Source organism: Seriola dumerili, unplaced genomic scaffold (assembly GCF_002260705.1).
Source record: "Seriola dumerili isolate Sdu_G_001 unplaced genomic scaffold, Sdu_1.0 BDQW01000191.1, whole genome shotgun sequence".
Classification (NCBI taxonomy): Eukaryota; Metazoa; Chordata; class Actinopteri; order Carangiformes; family Carangidae; genus Seriola; species Seriola dumerili.
Window position 1 is genome coordinate 10,012,828 of NW_019174446.1, and position 21,599 is coordinate 10,034,426.

At 42.0% G+C, this 21,599-nt stretch overlaps 4 protein-coding genes across 5 annotated transcripts; 2 read left to right on the forward strand and 2 right to left on the reverse strand.

Annotated features, from left to right (window-relative positions):
- The first annotated feature begins 1,093 nt into the window (after positions 1-1,093).
- On the forward strand, positions 1,094-2,868 carry tmem158 (transmembrane protein 158). The gene has a single exon (XM_022753493.1). It carries the CDS (start codon positions 1,340-1,342, stop codon positions 2,039-2,041), a length of 702 nt encoding a protein of 233 aa, XP_022609214.1. The 5' UTR covers positions 1,094-1,339; the 3' UTR covers positions 2,042-2,868.
- Positions 2,869-3,759: 891 nt separating this feature from the next.
- LOC111227628 (CUB domain-containing protein 1-like) lies at positions 3,760-11,267 on the forward strand. Its single transcript, XM_022753211.1, has 9 exons — positions 3,760-3,959; positions 4,754-4,957; positions 5,094-5,456; positions 5,551-5,919; positions 7,063-7,254; positions 7,602-7,973; positions 8,057-8,413; positions 8,691-8,778; positions 8,950-11,267. The coding sequence occupies exons 1-9, from the start codon at positions 3,884-3,886 to the stop codon at positions 9,395-9,397; spliced, it is 2,469 nt and encodes an 822-aa protein (XP_022608932.1). The 5' UTR covers positions 3,760-3,883; the 3' UTR covers positions 9,398-11,267.
- A 404-nt stretch (positions 11,268-11,671) lies between these two features.
- Positions 11,672-13,252, reverse strand: LOC111227804 (tetranectin-like). The gene is made up of 3 exons (XM_022753519.1): positions 12,990-13,252; positions 12,747-12,845; positions 11,672-12,553 (listed from the first exon to the last, which is right to left on the reverse strand). Exons 1-3 carry the CDS (start codon positions 13,084-13,086, stop codon positions 12,153-12,155), a joined length of 597 nt encoding a protein of 198 aa, XP_022609240.1. The 5' UTR covers positions 13,087-13,252; the 3' UTR covers positions 11,672-12,152.
- A 1,061-nt stretch (positions 13,253-14,313) lies between these two features.
- Positions 14,314-21,330, reverse strand: LOC111227764 (fasciculation and elongation protein zeta-2-like). 2 transcript variants are annotated; one of them, XM_022753464.1, is made up of 9 exons: positions 20,797-21,330; positions 19,728-19,836; positions 19,405-19,521; positions 19,067-19,199; positions 17,557-17,822; positions 17,199-17,279; positions 16,848-16,923; positions 16,696-16,761; positions 14,314-15,402 (listed from the first exon to the last, which is right to left on the reverse strand). In XM_022753464.1, exons 1-9 carry the CDS (start codon positions 21,135-21,137, stop codon positions 15,386-15,388), a joined length of 1,206 nt encoding a protein of 401 aa, XP_022609185.1. In that variant the 5' UTR covers positions 21,138-21,330; the 3' UTR covers positions 14,314-15,385. The 2 variants fall into 2 exon arrangements, with proteins under 2 accessions (XP_022609185.1, XP_022609186.1); XM_022753465.1 differs by lacking the exon at positions 17,199-17,279.
- Positions 21,331-21,599: the final 269 nt, after the last annotated feature.

Genomic DNA, 21,599 nt, shown 5'->3' on the forward strand with positions numbered 1-21,599 from the left:
GTCTATCGTAATGTATTAAACTGTACATTACTCTGAGCAGGAAAAGACTTTACATCTCTTTGCTTCCATCTCATATCCAGGGCTAAACACTGTGATGTGTCCTCTTGGATTTTTAGAGTTTTAGCAACCAGGGTTTTTTTTCCACAGTTTAATAAGACTTAAGAGTCTACAGTCATAAACTACAGGCACTGTGAGACTGAGGATGTGTCATTAAAGTCATTAAAGATTCATCATCTGAGAACCGTGAATGTCTGTCTTTCACAGATAAAGTGAAAGCTTTCACCTGCTGGTGGCACTACAGGAAAGGTTGCAAACCCAATAGGAATCATCATCTGAAAACTATGAATTTATGCAAACTTTCATGCAAACCCATCCAAGAATTGTAGGTATTTCAGTCTGGATGATGAGTTGGACCGACTGAGGCATTGCATAGAAAGGCTAAATATTACACATGATGGGAATTTAACAACAAAGTAAACAAATACACCCAGATAAAAGATTCACTGCTTCCCTTTCATAATTCTATTGCTGGTGGTGGAAAAAGCATTTGGACCTTGATTGAGGATTTTGATCACAGGAAATAGAACTAATCAATTGAAGACAAAAAAATATGGAAAAGTCAAACAAATAAATCTTGGAGCATTTCTCTTTGGTCAGAATTTTCTGGAGGGGGAGAGGGGGTTGCATTATGACTTCAGCATTCCCTAAAATTACAGCTAGGCCCTGCTTATATCATATTTATATCCACTACAGCTCTTAACTTTTGGTCAGTGTGGTGCCACAGGTTGTTCTTTGCAGGTGTTCTGGATACACATTTCTCATCCTGGGAGAGAGAAGGGAGACAGGCAGACAGACAAAGAAGACCGTGTTTTGTCTCAGTAAGCGCGTATAAGCCAGGACTGGTGATTTGGGGAGGCAGGCTATGTTGCACTTGGCGCTTTTGTCCCTGCGCACTGGACGCCCCCCTCCTCACCGCCCCGCTGTGTTTTGGTGCTCAGCGCTCACACCTGAAGTGACAGAGGAGGAGTGAATCTCGGAGCTGTGATGAAGACAGCGCACAGAGCTGCACAGACTGCTTCTCCTGCAAAGCGATTGCACGGCACATTCGGAGGAACAAGTCAGAAGGGAAATATCCAACGGGAGGGAGGGGATGCGCGCATGTGACAGGCTTTGGACGTTTCCATTTGTACCCGTCGGGCTGGGATTTGAATCTCTCTATCGAGGACAGCTGCGTTTTTAAAAAATCACCCGTGACTGGCATTGTCAAACATTGCACGCCTTGTCCGTAGCCTGCGGATCGTCACAGCACCATGCGAGCAGGAGAGACGCGCCCTGTGCCATGCTGAACAACTCTCCGACTGTGCTGCTGGCGCTGACCGCGGTGGCCGGACTTCTCCAGCGATGTCAAGGCTGGAGCGACGAAGACCTCCTCCTGCCGCCCATCAACTCCTCCAACAGGTTCCTGGCCAACCTGGAGGTGGACGTGCGCTTCTCCAAGAGGTCTGTGGAGGAGAGCGAAGCCTCGCCCGACGCCTCCACCCTGCAGACTCTGTCCCAGTGCAACGTGAGCGTCCAGAGACTCCTTCCCACCTCGCTGGTGGCTCGCTGGGACAGCAGCTTCGGATTCCAGTGTGATGTGCTCATCTACACCACCAACAACCACGGAAGGGCTTTTTTCTCTGCGTCTTTCAACAGGGCGATCTCCCCCGTCGTCATCGAGCACCTCGGGGTCACCGGGGGTCAGCAGGAGTTGCGGCTGTGCGTGGGATGCGGGATGTCTCGCTACCGGAGGTTTGGTCAGGGCAGGTCGAGAGGCCAGCAGACCGGGGATCAGGTCACTTTCTGCTGCGTGGATTTCAGCCTCGACGAGCTGAAGGGGGACAAAAGTTGGAGGCTGAACAGAAAGCCCATCGAGTCCACACTTGTGGCTTGTTTCATGACTTTGGTCATCATTGTGTGGAGTGTTGCTGCTCTCATATGGCCAGTCCCCATCATTGCAGGATTTCTGCCTAATGGGATGGAGCAGAGGAGACCGAGATAATTGAAATAATCTTTATATTAATTAGCCTGTGCTGCCTATACTATAATTGTAGCCATTCAACTGTTCACATGAAGGAATGATGGCGAGGAATGGAGAACTTTTTGATGAAATGGTTTAGTTTGGGGTGTTCTTTGACCCTTAATAGACCTCCTCCTCATTAGGACAACCAAGGTAATGTATGAAGACTTATACTAGCCAATAGTATTCTATACTGGGACCAACACCAATGTGTTTTGTATACCCTTGTAGGCCTTCCTATAGATTATGTCAGCGTAAACTGTGCAAACTTTTCTCTTTGAGCTGTGTTTGTATAGTTTTTAATCTTTCTAGAAAGTCTTTGCCTTATCCCATGTGTAGGACTTTTGCACTGAAAACTGAACTTTAAGGTGTGCCGTCACATACAGTACTATATAGTGAACCTATAGTCATGTTCAGAGTAAGTGTAATAGTTTTTTTTCCAATACATTCTGAAAAATGGGTGTTGTTTATGATTGACATAGAGAGAGTTTCAATATTTATATTGTTAGGTTTCTAATGTCAAGTTCATTCGTGCTTATTTGTATTAATGTTTAAATGAAAATAAAATTGATTATAGGCTATATCTCAGATTCTCTCTGACCTGTTCTCTGTAGCCTAAATCAATTTACTTCACATGCAGTTTGCAGTGTATGCGGTGTAAATATTTTTTGGCAAATGCTTGGAGTCTTTAGAAAATGATTTTTACTGATTTTTGATAAGATGCACCTTTAACTTATGACCACAGGGCTCCTCTGCATACATCATTCTTTATGCTCAGTTTTATATTTTGAACATCTCATGTGTGACCATTCTGCCTGAAAATAAAAAATATTTTTTATGATGTTTATATATATATCATATTGTTTATAATGTCAGAACATTGAATAAATCCATAGCTTTATGATCAAATAATACTACTATTACTACTACTACTACTACCACCACTAATAATAATAATAATGATAATAATAATTAAATAATTGCATAAATTCACAAACTACCTCAGTTTTTTTTAGGTGAGTGTGTGGAATTATTATCAGTAAAATATGCTTTAATATCTGTAGATATCCTCTTTCAGAGTGTTAATTTATTGATGCATGACGAGCAGCATTTTAATGTTGATGCTGATCCAATTGGTTCGTAGTACTTTATATATTGTTGTTTGAGCTAGGCCACCCCACCCCACCCCCCACCCCTTTTTAATGGCCACTGGAAACAAAGGATTTGGATAATTACTCCTCATCTGTTACAAATGGTTGTTTTAGTACTGTAATGTCAACGTTTCCTGACACAACAATTGCTTTTCCCTCCAAAAATTAAAAGAAAGTGTTGTTTCTCTACTGGAAATCTATTCGGCTTCATGTGTATTATATATTATACAATAATATTGACCTCATCTGCTATCTTTCATGTTAGTAGGCTTATATAGTATGTCGACCTTAACACTGAACTAAAAAATTCATTGTATTTTAACTTAAAAACGACTTAAGTCAATCATTATTTTTGCAGAAATGATTACCGTATTGATTATGGCTGGGTTTTTTTTTTTTTTTTTTACACGGATGTTATTAGACATTAATGAACTCTGTACCTGTCAAAATGGCCGTCCTGGCCACGCCTTTGCCTTACCTGACATTTTAACACTCCCTTGCTGCTGACACACTCACGCATGAGGAAGTGGAGGAGCTGAGTCTCAACAAGTAGATACGACCTGAGCTTCACGTAAACGAGAAAAAAAGAAGGTCCCAGCTCTGGATAAGAGGCAATGACATGTGCGCTGATTTCCCCCAGGATCAGAGTTATAGAGATACACTATAGGACAGCATGTCCTCTTCAACGGCCCGAGTCTGTCTACTGACTTTGTTTCTGACATGCATCGTCTGCACTGTAGGCCAATCAGGTAAGTTCAAACTTCATTATGAACCAGCAGGACAGATTTACTGTGAAATGTGGAGGATCTGATCTTTAGATAATGTTGTATTGTTCAAATGTTGATGATTCCTCAAATTAAAGGACAATATTCAGGAACAGGAAGCAACACGACGGCCTCATCGTCGCCGGTTATTTATTTCTGTTATTTATTTCTGTAATCTGTTATTATCGTGTCGTTTACCGCCGATATGGCTGTTGATGAATTGTGAGTGTATCTGAGTAAATCAAGTTGTAAGACAGGACGAGGATAAGGACAGCGCCCTGTAGTCTCAGTGTGGAGTTTTTACTGTTGTTCATGACTGGACTGAGCGCTTTTAATGTTGTTTGTCCAAGCAAATCCTCCCCATCCAGAGACATGGCAGAGCTAATCTGATGTGTCATGTGTCAGATGATACATCAAACAGATATGTCTGTTTATTCCACTTGCAGAGCATAAAGATAGAGAGAGAAAGAGCACAGTAAAGCAGGATATGTGAGACACTACAGAATTGACTCAAGCAGCACATTAGGTGTTGTGGTGTGTGGACATGGTACTGTTTGCTCAGCACAGGCCTGGTTAGTCATAGAGGGAGCGAAGCCTGTTACTCATATTGACTTTGTTAACAGAGAATAAAAGCACACATCTAACACTTTGTAAGATTTCTCATATTCTGATTCTCAGTTACAAAATCCCTCATTCCCAAGAATGAGGGATTTTGTTGACTGGATATGTTTTCATTACTTTTCTCTAAATTAAATTGTCATTCTTTGTCTTTTGTCCAGTGATCAATAAGGTGACCATCACCCCTGAAAGGGGCACCACCGTCAACATCAGCAGTACTGTGGGCAAAAGTTGTGAAGTGTGCAGGAGGGAAGGGCGCTCAAACCGTTGTTCTACATCTCTTGTGTTCAAAGACAACGCTCCTGTCTCAGTGGAGTTCAGATGCGCCAGAAATGTACTCACAGTGGAAATTAGCCGCAATATAGGTAAGAGTACTGCAGTCTTTCTAAGTGAAAATAAAAGGTATTATTTGAAAGGTGGTCTTATAAAGTAATCAGACTATCTTGATACAGTATTGGTGGATTTATTTGTTGTAAAATTCTCATGAATTTCTTTCCTCAGAATGTAACACAAAGTCGTGCAGTGGGCACATCATCCAGGCTGACTCCGGTTCCCTTCCTTTGCTGGATTTTAACCGCAAGTTCACCTGGAATCTGAACGCCTCGGCACCGAAGGCATTCAAAATAGACTTCACCAAGACGGGTCTGAGACAGATTCCTCCATCTGAGAGATGTCCAGACGGACACAGCTACACCCTCCAGGCCTTACAGACGACAGGGAAGGTGGCCGTAGGGAAATACTGCACAGCAGGCACTATCAGCAGCGCTCAGATACTGAATCTGGGCAGCTTCTCTCTGGAGGTCCCAGCGGGGCAGAAGCTACAAAATGGCCAGTTTGATGTGTCTGTCGGGGAGGAAATCAAGTGTGAGTTGGTTTAAATTTTCATATCTGAACTTCTTGCTTGTGTGTCTTTCAAAGTCACTTTGTTTGACAGTTTCATTTACTCTTTTCCTCCTAGCCCTTGCCAAAATTACAGTGACATTACCAAAAGGGACCTCGTCCTCAGAGCTGCTCTCTCCAAACTACCCGGACAGTTTTCCTGATGACGATGTGATGGAGTGGTACTTTCAGGTCCCGAAAAAACACAAGACAGACATTCAGTTCATGAACCTCACACAGCCCAGTTGTCGGAAGAAGGAGACAGCAGTGGAGTACCACAGCAAAGGGAGAGCGGCATTGGTGCTGAGTCTGACGGAGGTGCAACCGCATCCGAATTGGGGGAACTTCTCTATGACGCTGAGGAACTGCGAGATGGACAGAGGGCGAGCTGGTTCTCCTGGACTCTCCCTAAGCGTCAAGGTGTCTACTTCAAATACAAGTTCACCAGGTTTGTACCTCATTTTGTCAGTGTCGAACGTTGTGCATTCGGTTTGTAAATTTAAAATATCTAAAATATTTGTGAAATAAGGTGGAGGTGAAGATAGACCTTGTGCCAGAGAGATGTCTTGATTTTGGGTTGATCTGGATGTCGACGACCGTTATTTTAATCCATACTGTAACTATGACACTAACTGAGATGTAGGCTTATTTCTAAGTCTGATTTAAAGGCTCAAAGGCTGATTCAGCTGAAATTTAAAGCTATTATAATCAATATTTTTATTAACAATGGATCAAATGACTATGTGCAATCTCAAAGTTGTTCTTTAGGAATTTGTTTCTTTTAGCTCAGTTTTGTTTTCACAGCTTGTTTTAATTATTGCTGCTTTAAAATATTGCTACAAATAAGTACTTGTTATTAACTACATTTCAATCTCCAAAACAGCTCAGTCTGTCAGAAATAATGACAAGTTGGTAGTGCCCAGTGTTTTATATTAAAATGTATTAGTCTGATCAATGGCAAATTATTTATTTTATAAAGATTTGAAATAAAGCAAATCTTAGAGTCTTTAAAGCTGCAAATGTCAGAATCACAACTGTCAATTTTGCGTCGATCAGCTGTTTGAGTTATCATTTTATAAATGAAAGCAGTTTTGTCTTTGGGTGTCTTCGAGCAACTCGGAAAATTGTTCAGTGTAGGTGGAGGTTTTGCTGTTAAGAAACTAGTGTGGAAGATGAATGATCCCTCCCCTGCGTGTTGCAGCAGGCAAGTGTATAAATTTTTTTTTTTTTTTTCACCGTTTTCCTATCATGTTGCAACACAGCTGCTGTTTCAGTAGTCAGGGGTGTAACAGAATTTTCCTCGTTTTTTAAGACAGTGAGTAACAGTAACATGGAGAGTGGGCCTCATGATCTTTATCTGAGTCCTCGGGTCTCATTTGTGGGGAGCTCTGAGATTGCTTCATTGCTGAGTCATGAATGAAAGCAGTGGTACAGTACCAGTGATTGGGGAATCACACTCAGCTCTATCAGTCAAATCACAATTCAAACTCATGTGTGACGCAGTTGTGATGAATGATGAAGGTTTGCTTGTGTCTGAGACAGGAAGAGAGACCGTATAAATGCTCGTGTTGTACTCTACTGTTTTCCCCAGTGTTGTGTAAAGTGGACCTGCGCAAAGCGGAGGGCCTCTCCCTTTACATTGAGAAGTTGAGACCGGCCTCTGACTGCGAGATGAAAATAAACTCTGTGACGAAGGAGAAGATCACAGTCACATCAAACAGTGACCTGTCTTTCCAGGACTGCCTTCCTGAAGATGTACGAGTCACCGCCATGAGAGTCATAGGTAAATCCAGATTTGAGTGTTTAACGGGGGACTGCCTGGACCTGGAAAATAAGCCTTGAATACTTTTTTATAACTCTCCATATTGGGATCAATATTTAAAAGTCACATTGAAATGTGTTTTTTTTTATTATCAATGCTGTTACTTCTTGGAAAAAGGCATATTTTTAATTTAAGCACCACAGACTTATTCCAGGTGTTATTTAGTGACTGACAGTATTTGAATATATTTGAACTCTTATTTACACCAAGCAGTTATTACTCAAAGGGAACAGTTTTTTCTTTTTGGGAGAAATTCTGCCTCATTTCTGAACTCCTCTTCATGTAAATGTTCTGTACTTTCATGTCAGAGTGTAAGCAACTCAAAGACTGCCCGAAGACTCCAGTCCGTCTCTCGCTGCCTGCGCTGCCGAGCTGCCTCCCCGCCCCTCTGAGCAGTGTGACCTGGATTCTCCGTCCTCCTCAGCACGGCACCGTGGAGCTGACCTCTCCCACTGGGCCCCTCAAGCAGTCCCTACCCGGACAGCCATGCAATGACAGCGTTCTTGTCAAACTGGCCGAAGACGATGGCATTGCTATTGGAAACTTCTGCCCTCAAGGAGCCATAAAGAAGATCCAAATCCACACCAACATGTCCGTCACTGTGTCCAGCATGGGGGGTAAAGCACTGAGTATGTGTTACAAGAACGTGCTGGATGCCTGCTTTAAAGAGGAGATATCAGGTAATAAGCCGCGTCATTTGAATGAAATCAATGAATGTTTTTCAGAGATATTCAATATTCATCTCTCTCTAACTCATATTCAGAAAGATACATATTCACTGTATCGTCAAAGAAAGACACGCCTGTCCTTCTGGCCACTCCTGGTTGGCCCGCGGGAATGAAGTCTTACTCCACCGTGTCCTGGATCGTCTCCGTGCCCCCGAAGATGAAGGCGCACCTGATGTTTGCCAACCTCAGCCAGCCCAAGTGCAGCAACCGTCACACCAACATCAGGGTGCAGAGAGTCAACCGCCTGGAGGAGGACTACAGCCGCAGGGAGGATGAGGAGACTGAGAGCGAGATCGTCGTCTCTGAGGGATTCTACCTCAACATGTCCAACTGTATGCCTGAGAGAGGACACTTCAGCGTCATCACCAAGCTCACCCTGCGGGAGAGCAAGAGTAAGAGGAGATTTTGAAGGGTTACTTGTTGTACATTGTAGTTTTTTGTAAATTGTAAGACTTAATTTATTTTTCATTTAGACTGAACAGTAATTTTCTCATCTATAAAACATGGAGCTACTATTTTCATTCACTGTATAGTGAATAAATTTACACATTCAGAATTCAGACACTCAAATAAAATGTAGTGCACAACATACTAAATATACTAAGGATTGTACAGTTAAATGAGTGTATGGCAGAAAGATCATATCTGTTGTTGTTTTCTCATATTCAGACCCTCTGCTGACCATCGTGCTGAGTGTGGTGGCTGCCCTGTTGGTCACTTCTGTCATTGTGCTGGCAGTGGTCTGTCCAATGATTAAGTGAGTGCATTCTTCTTTTATACTTTTTTATTATTTATACATGATAAGTGTGATTTTTTTTTTTTTTGTCTTAACTTAACTCGTGAAAAGATACGACTTTAGTAAAGACAATTAAGATCACAGAGTATATGACTCTAAAACTCTCATCCTCTCGTCTCTCCTGCCAAACAGTAAGAAGAAGAAGAAGCTGAATCATCAGGTGTCCATCTACAACCCGAGCGGCACCATCTTCCTGCCTGGACACACCAACTTCCCTAAAACACGTGAGGACAACGAGTCCCATGTGTACACCACCATTGAGGACACTCTTGTCTACACACACCTGCTAAGAAAGGGTAAGGAGACTGGCGTCTACGGAGAGTCGGACCCATCGTACAAGCCCTTCACAGGACACACGGTATCACAAAAGCCACTGGTTTCTGAAGACTCTGGTGCCGAGGACATGGAGATCGGTGTTTATCACCCGTTTCGGTACTCATCTCAACAAGGTCCTCCACTTCCTGTCCGGCCTCCGAGCCTTCCCCTGGTGGACAATCAGATCTACCAGACTGAGGACCAGAGCCAGGAGGAGCGTTCTCCGAAGCTGGGGCCGAGGCTGGAGCCGGAGGGAGGGGACTGAGGAGGAGAAGATTGGATTCAGCTTTCATTTTTTCACTTGACCTACTTGAACTTTTGATATTCATTCCCTGGCATCTGTGTGATTACCTGCTGTTCAGCCTTGAAAGCCTTTTTTTCCTTCTCTTGAGCGTAGTTTTGCACCAAAGCCAGACACAAAATAACCCTGTTCAACCCTGCCTGGAGCTGTTACCTTGTTTTATCTCCGATGAAGACACATTTGTTTTTAGAGAAGTACGTAATCATCCCTTTTATACCCTCTATTTTTGCCACTATTAAGTGATCTCATGCTTTTAGGCAACGACTGTTTTTCATTTTGAGATATTTTATACGTGTACTTATGGATGCTTGTGCAGGAGCAAAGCTGTGTGCTGTTTACATGCTGACTTTTTCATTTTTATCATCAAACCACCAAATAGTGAGGACTCCACTGCTGTTGCAATACATTGCACTTTACAGCATCATCAGAACATGATGCCCTGATGATGGCCTGTATTGCAGGAGATTGCAACAGCGGTGTGTGTGTGTGTGTGCGTGCGTGCATTTTTTTTTATCACTGCTTTTTCACCTGCTATGCAGACTTCTAGATATCATTCCACCATAAATGTGGTCAATACACTCCTGCTAATACAAGTTAGGATTTTAGAGTTGTTTTCAGCCAGGGACGAATTAGAAATTTATTGCTTTTGTTCATTTCTGGACCCATACTTTTGGAAATCTCAAGACTGATCTGCTGCTATCTAAGTGATCTCAGGTCCTGCCGAGACTTCTTGGTTTTCTTCCTGTGCATCACGATGAACGAGAATCACTAGCTTATCACTAGCTAGTTATTCATGTCGAGGACCATGGACTCCTTCTGCTGGACTGCAGTGGCATGGAATAAAAATCCTTGTTTGTTCTGTGACTGAACTCTGTGAGTAATTACAGGTAACTTTTAAAAGAGAGACTGTACGAGAGCTGTAATTTAACCTGACTGTGGTGAGTGCTCAGGACCTTTTCGTGTGTTGTTGTGTAGATCTGAGTCACTCGTTCTGTGAGGAACTACAAACTGATGTAAAACTAACTAAAAGGTCACGGAACAAACCAAGAACTAACTTAAGTTACATTCAATCAAGGGTTGTTGTTTTTTTTCAACTTTGTCATAAACAGTTTTCACATTTCCTGGGATGGATATTGTGGTGAAACAGAAAATAATCACACAGCATTTGAAAATATTTATGTGGAGTATTGATTTTCACATCAACCTGAAAACGAAAAGGTCTCATTTGAGAAAAAAAAATGTGGTTCAGAAAAGAAAATGTTTGTTTGTTTTGTGAAGCGATGTTGCCTCCTGCAGTTCAGAAAATGAACAGCAGAGGGAGACAGGATGCAAAGTTTGAAATAGTGTAGTGTAGTGCAAGAACTCTGTACACTCTTGACAAGAAATACTTTACAGTAGGACTGACACTGCTGAGGGGACTGAGATGAGGACATGCTGTCCACAAACACACCGCTGCAGTGCACATCCATGTTGATCTGACGTAACCTTCGTTTGGGCGGTGACCACTTATGTGAGTGGCAAAACAGGAACTCTGTTTTCATGATGGAAAAAAAATTGAGTGGGTGCAGAGACAATAAGAAAATCGTGCTCATTAAGTGGGAACTCTCCTGCACATGTTTTTAGAAAAGTAAGAGCAGGAAACCTCCAGAGAATTCAATTGTAAATTTTGGGGGAATTTAAAAATGGTTTGTTTTCATGTAAGCCTACTCCTCTGTAGGGAATCCTTTTGGATTTCCACCTCACACACCTTGTTCCCCTTTGTACATCCTCCTCTCTCAACTGTCAATTTACTCCCATCCCCTTGACCTCAACTGTCAAATATATAAAATGTTACTTACCATTTGTCTTGGCCTTGATTATGGACATTTCCTTAGTTCTAAAAAGTTACAAAAAAAAAAATGTCATTCATATGAACTAACTTGAAATCACCACCACCCTGTCCTCAGAGCTCACAGCCTTTGTTGAGATCATTTTTGAATCTTACTTTGAAAAGAAAACTTGGCTGCTTTTCACCCCTGAGTCACAATGGCCTTGCAAAATCACTGGGAAAAAGAGAGCAACTGAAAACCATGAAATTGTTTAGTTATTAGTTTTAGTTGCGACTGCCACGTTCTCTTCTTGTTTTATGAGTCATTACATAAGAATCTTTTTAATGAAGCATTTTTCCCTCCATGAGAATGTTTCCTCTGTTGAATCTTTGACTTGAGCAGGAAGAAAGCGAGAGGGCTGCAACTGAGGAGACATGTTTATTAACATTATATAATGTCATATAAACAGAAGGATTTTACATTCAGAAATTAACATAAAGAGAGTGCCATAGAAAAGGTTCTCATGGCATTTATTAGCAGATGCTATAGAAAATACATACAGCAAAGACTAGCCATCCAGTGGTGATTACCTCCATGAATATCTGACATGTTCTAAAATATACTGCAGTATTTGAAAACACGAAGTTTACTGAATGCATGTATAATATAATGTGCCAGTGAGTTTAGCTTATATAATGACATAGTGTATCCCAGACCACTGTGTGACGTCAACCGACATCTGAATGGCTTGGTCAAGAAAATGTGAGCGTAAGAAAGATGCAGCACATTATTTTTTTCAACGTATTGTGTAATTGTACCTGATAGCATCCAAATGCTCTGCGTGTTTCATTGTTTACTGTTAACGCGGGTGTTTGTCTGCGCAGTGTCACGTTAAGGTCAGAAAGCTTCTCTCACACGATGTTGAACTCACACACCGAGGCCTTTTCAGCTCTGCAGCTCTCATCAAACCACTTCCCGTTGGCTGTGGTGGAGAGGATGGCACAGTTATGGCTGCGCCCTCCGTCTGGCTGCAGGGTGATCTCTGTCTCCCAATTCTTGAAGCGCACGTTGGTACCCGATTGGTCCACCCACTGGCCGTCGGTCACCATGTCGTTGATGCCCAGCCAGATTTGCTCCTCCGGGCCGATGCTCTGGCGGACGTAGCTGTAGAGCTGGTCGTTCTCGTCTCCTGTCAGAGGAGTGCTCAGGCTGCCTCCTTTCGCGATGCAGTCATCACTGGCTGCGTGGAAAGTCTTCTTCACCGGATCAGCCAGGAAACACTTGCCGAGGATCTTTGTGCCTCTCAGACAAACTGGAGGGGGCAATTTTCAGAGTCAGTGCGGCTCAGGTGTCATTATTACATATCCATCACTAGAAAGATGTTAGACTAGGGTTCAAAATATGAGATAACGTACAGTCTGTCACTATTCTATTTCAGATACAGCATGTTTGAAGTGTAGTGCACCACATAACTTAACGTGGCAATTTCTTTGCAGGAGCAATACCTGTTTGTAAAGCCTGCTGCTCTTTCAACAAATTCAGCTCCTGAACAATGTCATCGATCTGTTTCTTCAGCTCCTCAATTGCAGCATTGGTTGTAGAGTCTGGGAGAGAGAAAAAAACATAATGCATTCAGTCAACTTTCACATAGCAGTTCAGTCGTGTTGTTCTGTAAAAGTTATCCGGAGACTTAACAAGTAAGGACGTCGTTTTCATTACTTCAATGTCAAGTTAATAGAAAGTCTTACCTTTTTTCCCATTTCTTTTCTTTGAGGTGGTCTGCTGGAGTGCACAGTGTGCCAGCAGTAGAAGGCAAAACATCAACCAAACCCCTCTAGCCTCCATAGCACTTGGAAAAACACTTTAAATCCACCGTAAAGGAACTGTTTTGGTGGAGCACCAGAAAAAAAAAAGCTCCTCGCAGCTCTGAGTCCTCGCCAGACTGTTGTGTTTAACACGCCTGGAGTGGCGGCACAGAGTTGAAATGAGGAAATCTTATCTCAGAGAGAACAAATGTTTAACAGATGTTTCGCAGCCATTTGTGTTGCGTTTGAAATGTTGAAGGGAGGTGGATTGGGGGGGGGGGTTTAACAGTGTTCAGACAAGCATGACTCTGGTTCCATATGTTTGTAGGATGCCAGTAGATTACAGGAGGGGCCTTATCTTTCTGTGCGTTATATCACATTTCTTACATGTGCCACTTAAAAGCAACAACTTGAGTTTTCCACATGGTTTTTCATAGTTGTCTGCTACTTGAACTGCGGACTTAACTTTTTGTTTCCCCCGTCTAAGAGTCTGTCGTGACCATAGGTTGTGACTGAGGGCTCCAACAGGCCGGATGTTTTGGGGTTTCTCTCAGAGCCTACATCTGGATCTCCTCAGTGAGCTGGAAGAGGTACAGACGACACGTGGCACAGACTTACATAATGAAGAAACACTGTTGTGAATTTAATATTTGTTTGAGTTTCATCCCTCACTATGAGACTCGCCCTCAAATGAGAAAGCTGACAGTGATCGCACATTCATTCACTGTCTGAACACTTTTTATGAAAAAACTGCATAATGCATTTTTATATTCAAAAACAAACAGCTAGATTACAAAGAGGATGTATTGTATTTTTTGTAGACTCCATATTACACCCTCACTGTTCAGCAGATTCAGTTCCCAGCTGTTCATACCCTTTTACCTTTAATGTTTCTAAAGGGTTAATTAGACCTGAATACATCTGAATTTAAGTTGCTGGGGCAACAAGCTTTGTTGCTTGCACAGAAATGTGCATCAGTGAAGTGGGTTGAGTTGGTTCCTCCTGCTGTAATGTAATAAAATATTTAGGATTCTTCCTTTAGAGAGGTTGTCTGCCTTCCTGGGTCAGAGTGAAAGAAAAATGTTTCTATAGATCATATCCAGCAAAGGACTGGAAATAGCTTGCTTGTGGAAATGAAGTCTTATTGTCATTACTGTTGTTTCATTCTGTCATGAAATAAATAAAATATATTGAGACAAACAGGGAGTGATTTTATCAATATATTTGAAATAAAATATTTACAAAATAAATGAACAAGGAAGCCGGTTCTGTAAGTAGAACAGTAAATATGACATTCACTGAAAATAAGTCATTTATAATGTACAAAAGTTCAGGCAACAGCAAAGGCAGCTTGTAAATACATAGAGAATAACAGTGCCCAGTCACAGTCATGGTTTACGCTGCCCTGTGCACAGCAGGCACGTCGACGCTCGGGTCTGTGATTCAGAGCTTGTCAGCGTCACAAAAGTACAGACAGTGCGTTGGGTCACAATTCAATATTCAGTGGAGTGCATAGTTAGTTAGTCGATTAGTTAATTTCAGTCCAGACCACATCCCCTTGACTATCAGGGCTTCATCTTCCATAGAATAATAATGATGTACGTACGTGGTGTACTGCTGAGATGACAACACAGGAGAGTAAAGAGTACACAGTCTGCAGGTACATGGAAGAACGTGTTGAATTATAGGATGTTTATGCACGCACTTCTCTTGTTTAACTCATTTATTTGTTATTAATCTGTATTTTTCTATTCTCTGAATCCCGTTACTATCCAACACTGGAATACTTAATTTCCCTTTAGGGCAAAATAAAGCTATACATAATTTTACTCTTCAGTTTTACAGCCTTGATGCTTTCAAGCATTTTTCATTATTACTTCTGTGTTCAACATGCTTTGTGCATTTGTTCATTGCTCAGTGGATAAGAAGCACTTGAGATAAATACAAAGCCCTTTGCATCGCAGCTTCGCTCTTACTTCTAACCAACAAGCAAAGCTCCTATGCTGGTGTATCCCTCTGGGTATATTTCTCATATAATTTAGCATCTTAAGAGTTCTTTTTTCACAGTGCAAGAAAATTCAAAACACTGAAAAGAAGTCAAAAGTTCACAGGAACACAAACAGTTTGCAAAATCACAACACTCCACATAAAATAAATACAACTAAATGAAGAACACAACACAATTAAAAATAACACATCTTGAGGTAAAAACATGCAGGAATAAATTAAGTGTGCTTCATGTATGCCAAAAAAATAAAATTACAATGAGTCCTCTTCATCTTGTTGCCATGGTAAACTATCTGAAGCCTCTGCAGGGAATTAGGCACCATCCCTCTGGTCTACGTTGGGCAAAGCACTGCAATAACAGCAAAGATTAATATTAGCAGAGCTATGACTGACGAGGGATGAAGCTTGAGTATGAGGAGATATCAGTAAAATTGCAAGTGGGAAATAAAAAGGAGAAAAAACAGAAGGAAAAAAAAAAAACACCTGTTGAAAATCACAGTTTCACCACATCAGTTATAGACTGCTAAATATCTGAAATGAAATCTCAAGCATACTGTAGGTTGGGTGATTTGAAGGATAAAGATTTGCAGGCAACTAATAATCATAAAACAGTGTCTTAAAAATGAACTGCAGGGTGGCACAGAGTCACTGTCTGTGAGTCTAGACACTAACAGGGATAAACCATGCTTGCAGTCAGTCCACTGTGTCACTGTGTGGGAGAGGGGAGAGGTGAGAGGGAGAAACATCGGGGTCAGACGCCACTACACTTCAGTGGTAGAGAGGGGGCGCTCTCCCACCGTGAGTGACAACACCACAACAGTGCACATCACACAGTGAACGTGTCACAAACCTCTCCGTCCATCGCTCACACCACAGCTAGCGAGTGTGAGGCGGCGACAGATTAGGCAGAGTGGAACATAAGAAGTAGAGAAAGAAAACATGAAGGGATGAAAAGAGAATGCGTGTGAAAGAGAGGACACACAAAAGATAAGAGCTAACATATTTTGGCAGGAGACACTGAGGGAACATACTGGTTTGTTTGATTCAAATCATTTTCTGAAGCGTATTGTACTTTTTATGTTGATTTCCTAAAAATGTTTTTTTCTGCCTTGGTTTGTTTATTTGACAATGCACCAACTAGTATTCTGAAAACATTTAAATGAGTCAGCAGCCAAACTTTTTAACTCTAAGAAACCATTAGATTTATATTTTGATTTTCAAAATCTCTATTTACTTGCTAAATATCATTTTCAACAATACAAGATGAAAGAAAAGCAATACTTTGTGGCAGCCAACTGTCTTTAAATGCACCAACAGGAATTGTTTTCAAAGCAGTACCTGCTCTCAACTGCAAAGCCAAGCAACAGCAACGTAACTGACTAGAAAAATGAAGGCAGTGGCCTGTTCATGTTTGGATGGATGGACAGCCTCTTTATCAAGCAAGTTTCAAATCTCTGCAAGATGGTTTTTTTTTTGTACAAGTTTGTAATTTTGAAAGGTAAGAAACAAATTTAAACTTTTATTAAATGCACGAAAGCTGTAGTAATGTTAAGTATATATGATTTGTAGTAAACAGGCTCAAACATGTAAAACCAACTTCTACAGTGTACAGACAAAAAAAAAAATAAGAGAAAAGGCTCACCTTTGAGAATATAGTCTGTTAAGAGACCGGGCACCTTGTCACTGTCATCTCTCATAGCTTGTAGAACTGAGAAGCAGCAGATAGGAAGGAGTGAATGGATCAGTCACAGCCACTAAAATTCAAGCATGGTTGATACAGATGGAGAAACTTACTCTTGGTCAGGATCTGGAGGTCCTCAATCGAAGGAGGGTGTCCCTTTTTCTCATAAGGGATGACTGTGGTCAAATACTGTAAACCATCAGGAAACAGTGGCAAGGACAGGGAGAGAGAATTTCAAAAAGGTACAACATCTATTGCATGAATGCTGGAGAAAAAAAACAATGCATACAGCCAGACTCTTTCTTTACTGAAGTTCCAGATCTGGTTAACTATGTTGAAAAGGAAGATAGTTGAGATAAAGTGGATGTATCTGGGGGGATGGCATTCCCATCAAAGTGTATATTTTCAGTACAGAAAGCAGAAAGGCGAAGTTCAGCAGCTGAGAGAGAGAAAAGGGAAGTAACCTGTCTTTCACTGCACCCACTCCCAAAAGTTTGCCGGAAGCTGTTTTGGATGACGGAGGAGAGTCCCTCCATGCTGAAGCGCTGAGGAGGAAGGAAGTGAAGCAGAGAAACGGCAGGAGAGAGATTATCGAAGAACACGAAAGATTTCAGGAAAATGCGCTTTGTGGGAAAATTTAAAAAACAGATACAGCAAGAAATGCAGCGATGAGTGGAAAAGAAAGATCCGAAGATATCACATGATTACGGTATTATCACTACCGAACCTTTCAAGTGATCAATAAGGAGATAAATAAATCAACACACATAACCAGGATGGTAGTGTTTCATTAAAACCTGACTGTAAGAATGAAGTACTAACTGATCCGAGTGTTTTCTCAGCGTGGCCCTGCGACGTCCCAGCTCCACTTTTAAGCTTCTTCTTCTTCTTCAGCAGCTCGCGTTGCTCCTTCTGCCGGTTTTGCACATCGATGAGCGCTGAGATGAAACTGTTCTTCACCTCTTTTTCAAAGTCCAGCTCATCCCTGAGAGCCAGTTGCTGCACCAGCTCCTCCGAGAACCTTCTGATGTTCGTCTCCGTCTCCTCCAGACATTCGTTCAGCTCTGCAACACTCAGGGTCCTCACCCCTGCAACGCAAACGTACACAAAGACACACAAAGCATACAGTTATTTGATACTGAAGGAAGCCAAGCAGGCCCTTTTAAAAATGCAAGAATCAATTATATACTAAATTTGATCAGTATGTTATGAGGTGCCTTCAGTTTCAAATAATTTTACAGACAACTCAGATGTAAAAGTGCTTTTCTTTTGTGTATGTAAGTATGTGACATGTATTACAAAATTATCAAATTGGGAAGTAAAATTAAAAAAGAAATGCATTGAAAGAACTGGTGGTAGAGCATTGAAGACATTGAAGAATAAGCCTGGCCTTATTACCTCCACCAAGGAAATTATGTTTTCACCCGTGTCTGTCTATTTGTCAGCAGGATTATGCAAAACGTACTGAAACAATTTGGTCTTGGTTGAGGGCTGGGGTATGGATCAGGGAAGAACCCAGTACGTTTTGGGGCAGATCCGGGTCATTTGCTATGAATTTGAAGGTTTTTCTCTGAAGTCTGGTGTATGTTGTTTGACATTGGCATCGGTGGAGCTCTGTGCTCACTGAGTGCCCTTCTAGTTTATATTTTTCTTATTGGCAATAAATCCCATGAAAATCCCAAAACCAACAGTCCTTTAGACTATCTACCAATCATATCTGACCTCCTAACCCTGTCTCTGGTTCTCAGCCACAAGCCCATTCATACTGTGGATGTAAATCTTTAAAGACACACAAATAAATATTTTCATTTTATAAAAAGACTAAATAATGACCTGAAACAGCTGGGCACTGTGGTTTTCAGCAGATGTTACTCAAATGGGAGAAACTGGTGCATTTCTTAGGCACTATTTTCAGCTGTGGATTTAGACACATTTGGTGCTCTACTAAGTACTTCAAACAGCAGGATGGTGTATGTGGTGTTTATTCAAAATAAACTACAGTGCCCATGGTGATCGTAATCAAGGAACAGGTCACCCAGTGTACCACTTTTTATGTCTGCACCACTTTTTATGTGTTCTCAGAGTTAGAAAAACACAATATCAAGAACATATTGTGAGAGAATGTTTCCTGATATTGATGGTGAACCAGTGTACTAATAACAAATTGCTTAACAAGCAAAGAATCACAAGAACATATCATCACAACACTGATACAATTCATTCAGCACTGCAACAAGACAATACAATATATTGGTACTTTCATATTGATTACATATCACGAGACAAAGTGTCACATAATACTGATTATTTGTCCTGATCAGTGGACACTCACTCTGCTCGTAGCTGGGGCTGCTGGTGGACCGCTGGACGTCGAGTGAGAGCATCGAGAGGTCCGACTGAGAGGGATTGTGCTCTGCCTCCATGTCAGGCGAGTCCTGCATCATCTCCTCTATCTCCTCAATAACCTGAGAGAGCGTCAACAGAGAGAGAGAGAGAGAGATAAGCACTCAAAATAACCCATTGAAAATCAGTTATTAAATCTCTGTGAGAAACACAGAGGGATTTCAGCCATGTTAAGCTGCTGCTCTGCAATTGTAGGCCTGATCCAGTGTGACTGAGAACGGGCCAGACTATGCTGGAGGATGGTGTTTATGTTTATATGCAACTTACCTGCTCTGCTGTGAAAAGGGGCTCCTCTGCGAGGCAGGAGACAATGATGGAGTGCATGTCCAGCTGCTCCCTCAGCTCCTCATCGTCTGACAGCTCCGCCGCGACATCAGTCTTCCTCTGGCCAGGAACAGGACAGGGGGAGTGAATTTAATCAAAGCACTAAACCCCAGCACAATGAATATTTGAGATTTGTGAGATGAACAGAGGAGAGATTTGGTGGGGGAGGGAGAAAGGGAGGGAGGGTTGCTGGGGTTGAAGGGGAAAGTGGGACAGGGATGGGATGGGATGGGATGGGATGGGATGGGATGGGTGGAATCGCTCACAGTTGTCTCCTTCAGGTTGAATGAGGGGACGTGGAGGGAGCATGTTCGAGACTGTTTCCAGTCCACCGGCATCACATGCCCATAGTTACTGGTTAAAGCGTTCCAGATTCTGTGGGGAGACGAGACAGAACAAGTCTTAACGAATCTTTCGGTGAAAATTGAACTGACATAATTATCATCAATACAAACCACATCCTTTTTACTGATAACAACTCTTTCCTGAGCCTACCTACTTTCCTTGATGCTGAGGGGACTGAATGTAAGAGGATGACACAGAACTACTTTTAGAAATCACATCCACAAATGTATCACAGTCAGATTAAACAATTTTGGTGTGGAGGGCAAATATGACACGTTCCTGTAATCCCCAACATGGAATCCTATCAAGTTGAAAAGGCCACGATGATTACATTTTTGTATCACAAAAACCCAAAGCTGCAGGAATAATATGTCACTGGACAAATGTTTAGTGCTAATGTTAAATATATTTGTGTATTTGACTATTTTTAACCACTAATAAACCCACTGCTTTTCAACTAAACACTTTTAAAGTCTTTAATATAGTATTGAGTGGATATGTGTTTTTTTACCAGTGTTAGAAACTTTCCTCTTAACTGTTATTTATGACTATATGATGGCATTGGAAACAAACATGGTCAATAAAAGTGCCAAATTCACAAATATCAGCTGTAAAAACAGAAATATTACTCCTTAGTCCACTCATATCCGCCACTATCGGTTTTTAAAAGCCATTTAATGGCAGATACAAATATCATGCCAATATTAGTGCACCTGTTTGTTTGAATGAATCGGTTGAAAAAAATGTTCACGTCCAGAGTCTGTCATCTCAGTGGATTAAAGCAGACCTACATTCTGAGTTTTAATGGATGACCAAAGATGGCTGTCACATCACTGATAGTTAATAACCCTTTCCAAGAATTGCTGGCTTCCTGATCTGGTCCCAATGCAGACACCAAGCCTTACTATGATTTTCAAAACAGTGAGTGGAAGCCTCCTCTTCCACACATCTTTAAAAAACAACAGGCCACAAACAAACAAGCACACTCACTCGTCTTTCTCCAGCAGCGTGTCCTCCGCGATCACGCTCACGGGAGCGATGCTGTCCGTCTTGGCGTTAAAATTTTGGAAGCACGCGGATAACTTCTCATCGAAATCGTTCACCAGGTCCTCCATGGACCTGAAAGCACCGGTTTCCCCCGGGGAAAAGCTGCTGTCGTGCAGCTCGAAGAGATCATCATCTTCCAGGAGAAGCTTCGCTGCCGCTTCCCCCGCGGCGGCGGCGGCGGCTGCTGCACGGCCTTTCCGCGGCAGCAGCCCCTGCTCTGAAACCATGTTCAAGTCACCCAAATTCGGCCAGTCGTCGTCGAAATGTGCAATAGGTGCGGCCATAGCCCGGACCGGCCTAACAGCTCCGGGTAAATGATGGATGAGCTGTGGGACTGGCAGGCCTCAGCATCCTCTCTGTCTGCCTGTTCCCTTCCCACAGCTTGGCTGCACTGGACAGTATGGCTGCACCGGGCCTGGCCGACTAGCGGCGACAGTGACCGGAGACGAAGGAACGAACATCGCAGATCGGGAAAGCGTGGTGACAGCTATTTAGACTCAGTTCGTCAGTCTGTACATCAAAATAATTTTTCAAAACCAATAGAAGCCCCTCATTCATTTATTAACGTCATCGGTTGGTGCTGTTAAAAGTTGTTTTAACTTTTTTGAGGCAGTCTCTACTTACAGCACAAAATGTCGTTACAAAAAATGTTGCAAAAACAAGCAACCGCAAAATAGGTGACATTTAAACACATGTCAAACTGTGTGTGTGACGGAGAGAGAGAAAGAGAGAGAAACAGCGACGTC

What these genes read in the sequence shown, in the direction of transcription:
- tmem158 (XM_022753493.1), top strand. Translation starts at nt 1,340, where the DNA reads ATGCTGAACAACTCTCCGACTGTGCTGCTGGCGCTGACCGCGGTGGCC.
- LOC111227628 (XM_022753211.1), top strand. Translation starts at nt 3,884, where the DNA reads ATGTCCTCTTCAACGGCCCGAGTCTGTCTACTGACTTTGTTTCTGACA. An exon ending in TTCAAATACAAGTTCACCAG is followed by an intron (nt 5,920 to 7,062) that starts GTTTGTACCTCA and finishes TGTTTTCCCCAG; the next exon opens with TGTTGTGTAAAGTGGACCTG. An exon ending in CTTTAAAGAGGAGATATCAG is followed by an intron (nt 7,974 to 8,056) that starts GTAATAAGCCGC and finishes ACTCATATTCAG; the next exon opens with AAAGATACATATTCACTGTA.
- LOC111227804 (XM_022753519.1), bottom strand. Translation starts at nt 13,086, where the DNA reads ATGGAGGCTAGAGGGGTTTGGTTGATGTTTTGCCTTCTACTGCTGGCA. An exon ending in GAAAAGAAATGGGAAAAAAG is followed by an intron (nt 12,846 to 12,989) that starts GTAAGACTTTCT and finishes TCTCTCTCCCAG; the next exon opens with ACTCTACAACCAATGCTGCA. An exon ending in GCAGCAGGCTTTACAAACAG is followed by an intron (nt 12,554 to 12,746) that starts GTATTGCTCCTG and finishes TGCCCCCTCCAG; the next exon opens with TTTGTCTGAGAGGCACAAAG.
- LOC111227764 (XM_022753464.1), bottom strand. Translation starts at nt 21,137, where the DNA reads ATGGCCGCACCTATTGCACATTTCGACGACGACTGGCCGAATTTGGGT. An exon ending in ACGCTGCTGGAGAAAGACGA is followed by an intron (nt 19,837 to 20,796) that starts GTGAGTGTGCTT and finishes GTCTCCCCACAG; the next exon opens with AATCTGGAACGCTTTAACCA. An exon ending in CAGCCCCAGCTACGAGCAGA is followed by an intron (nt 17,823 to 19,066) that starts GTGAGTGTCCAC and finishes TTTGCGTTGCAG; the next exon opens with GGGTGAGGACCCTGAGTGTT.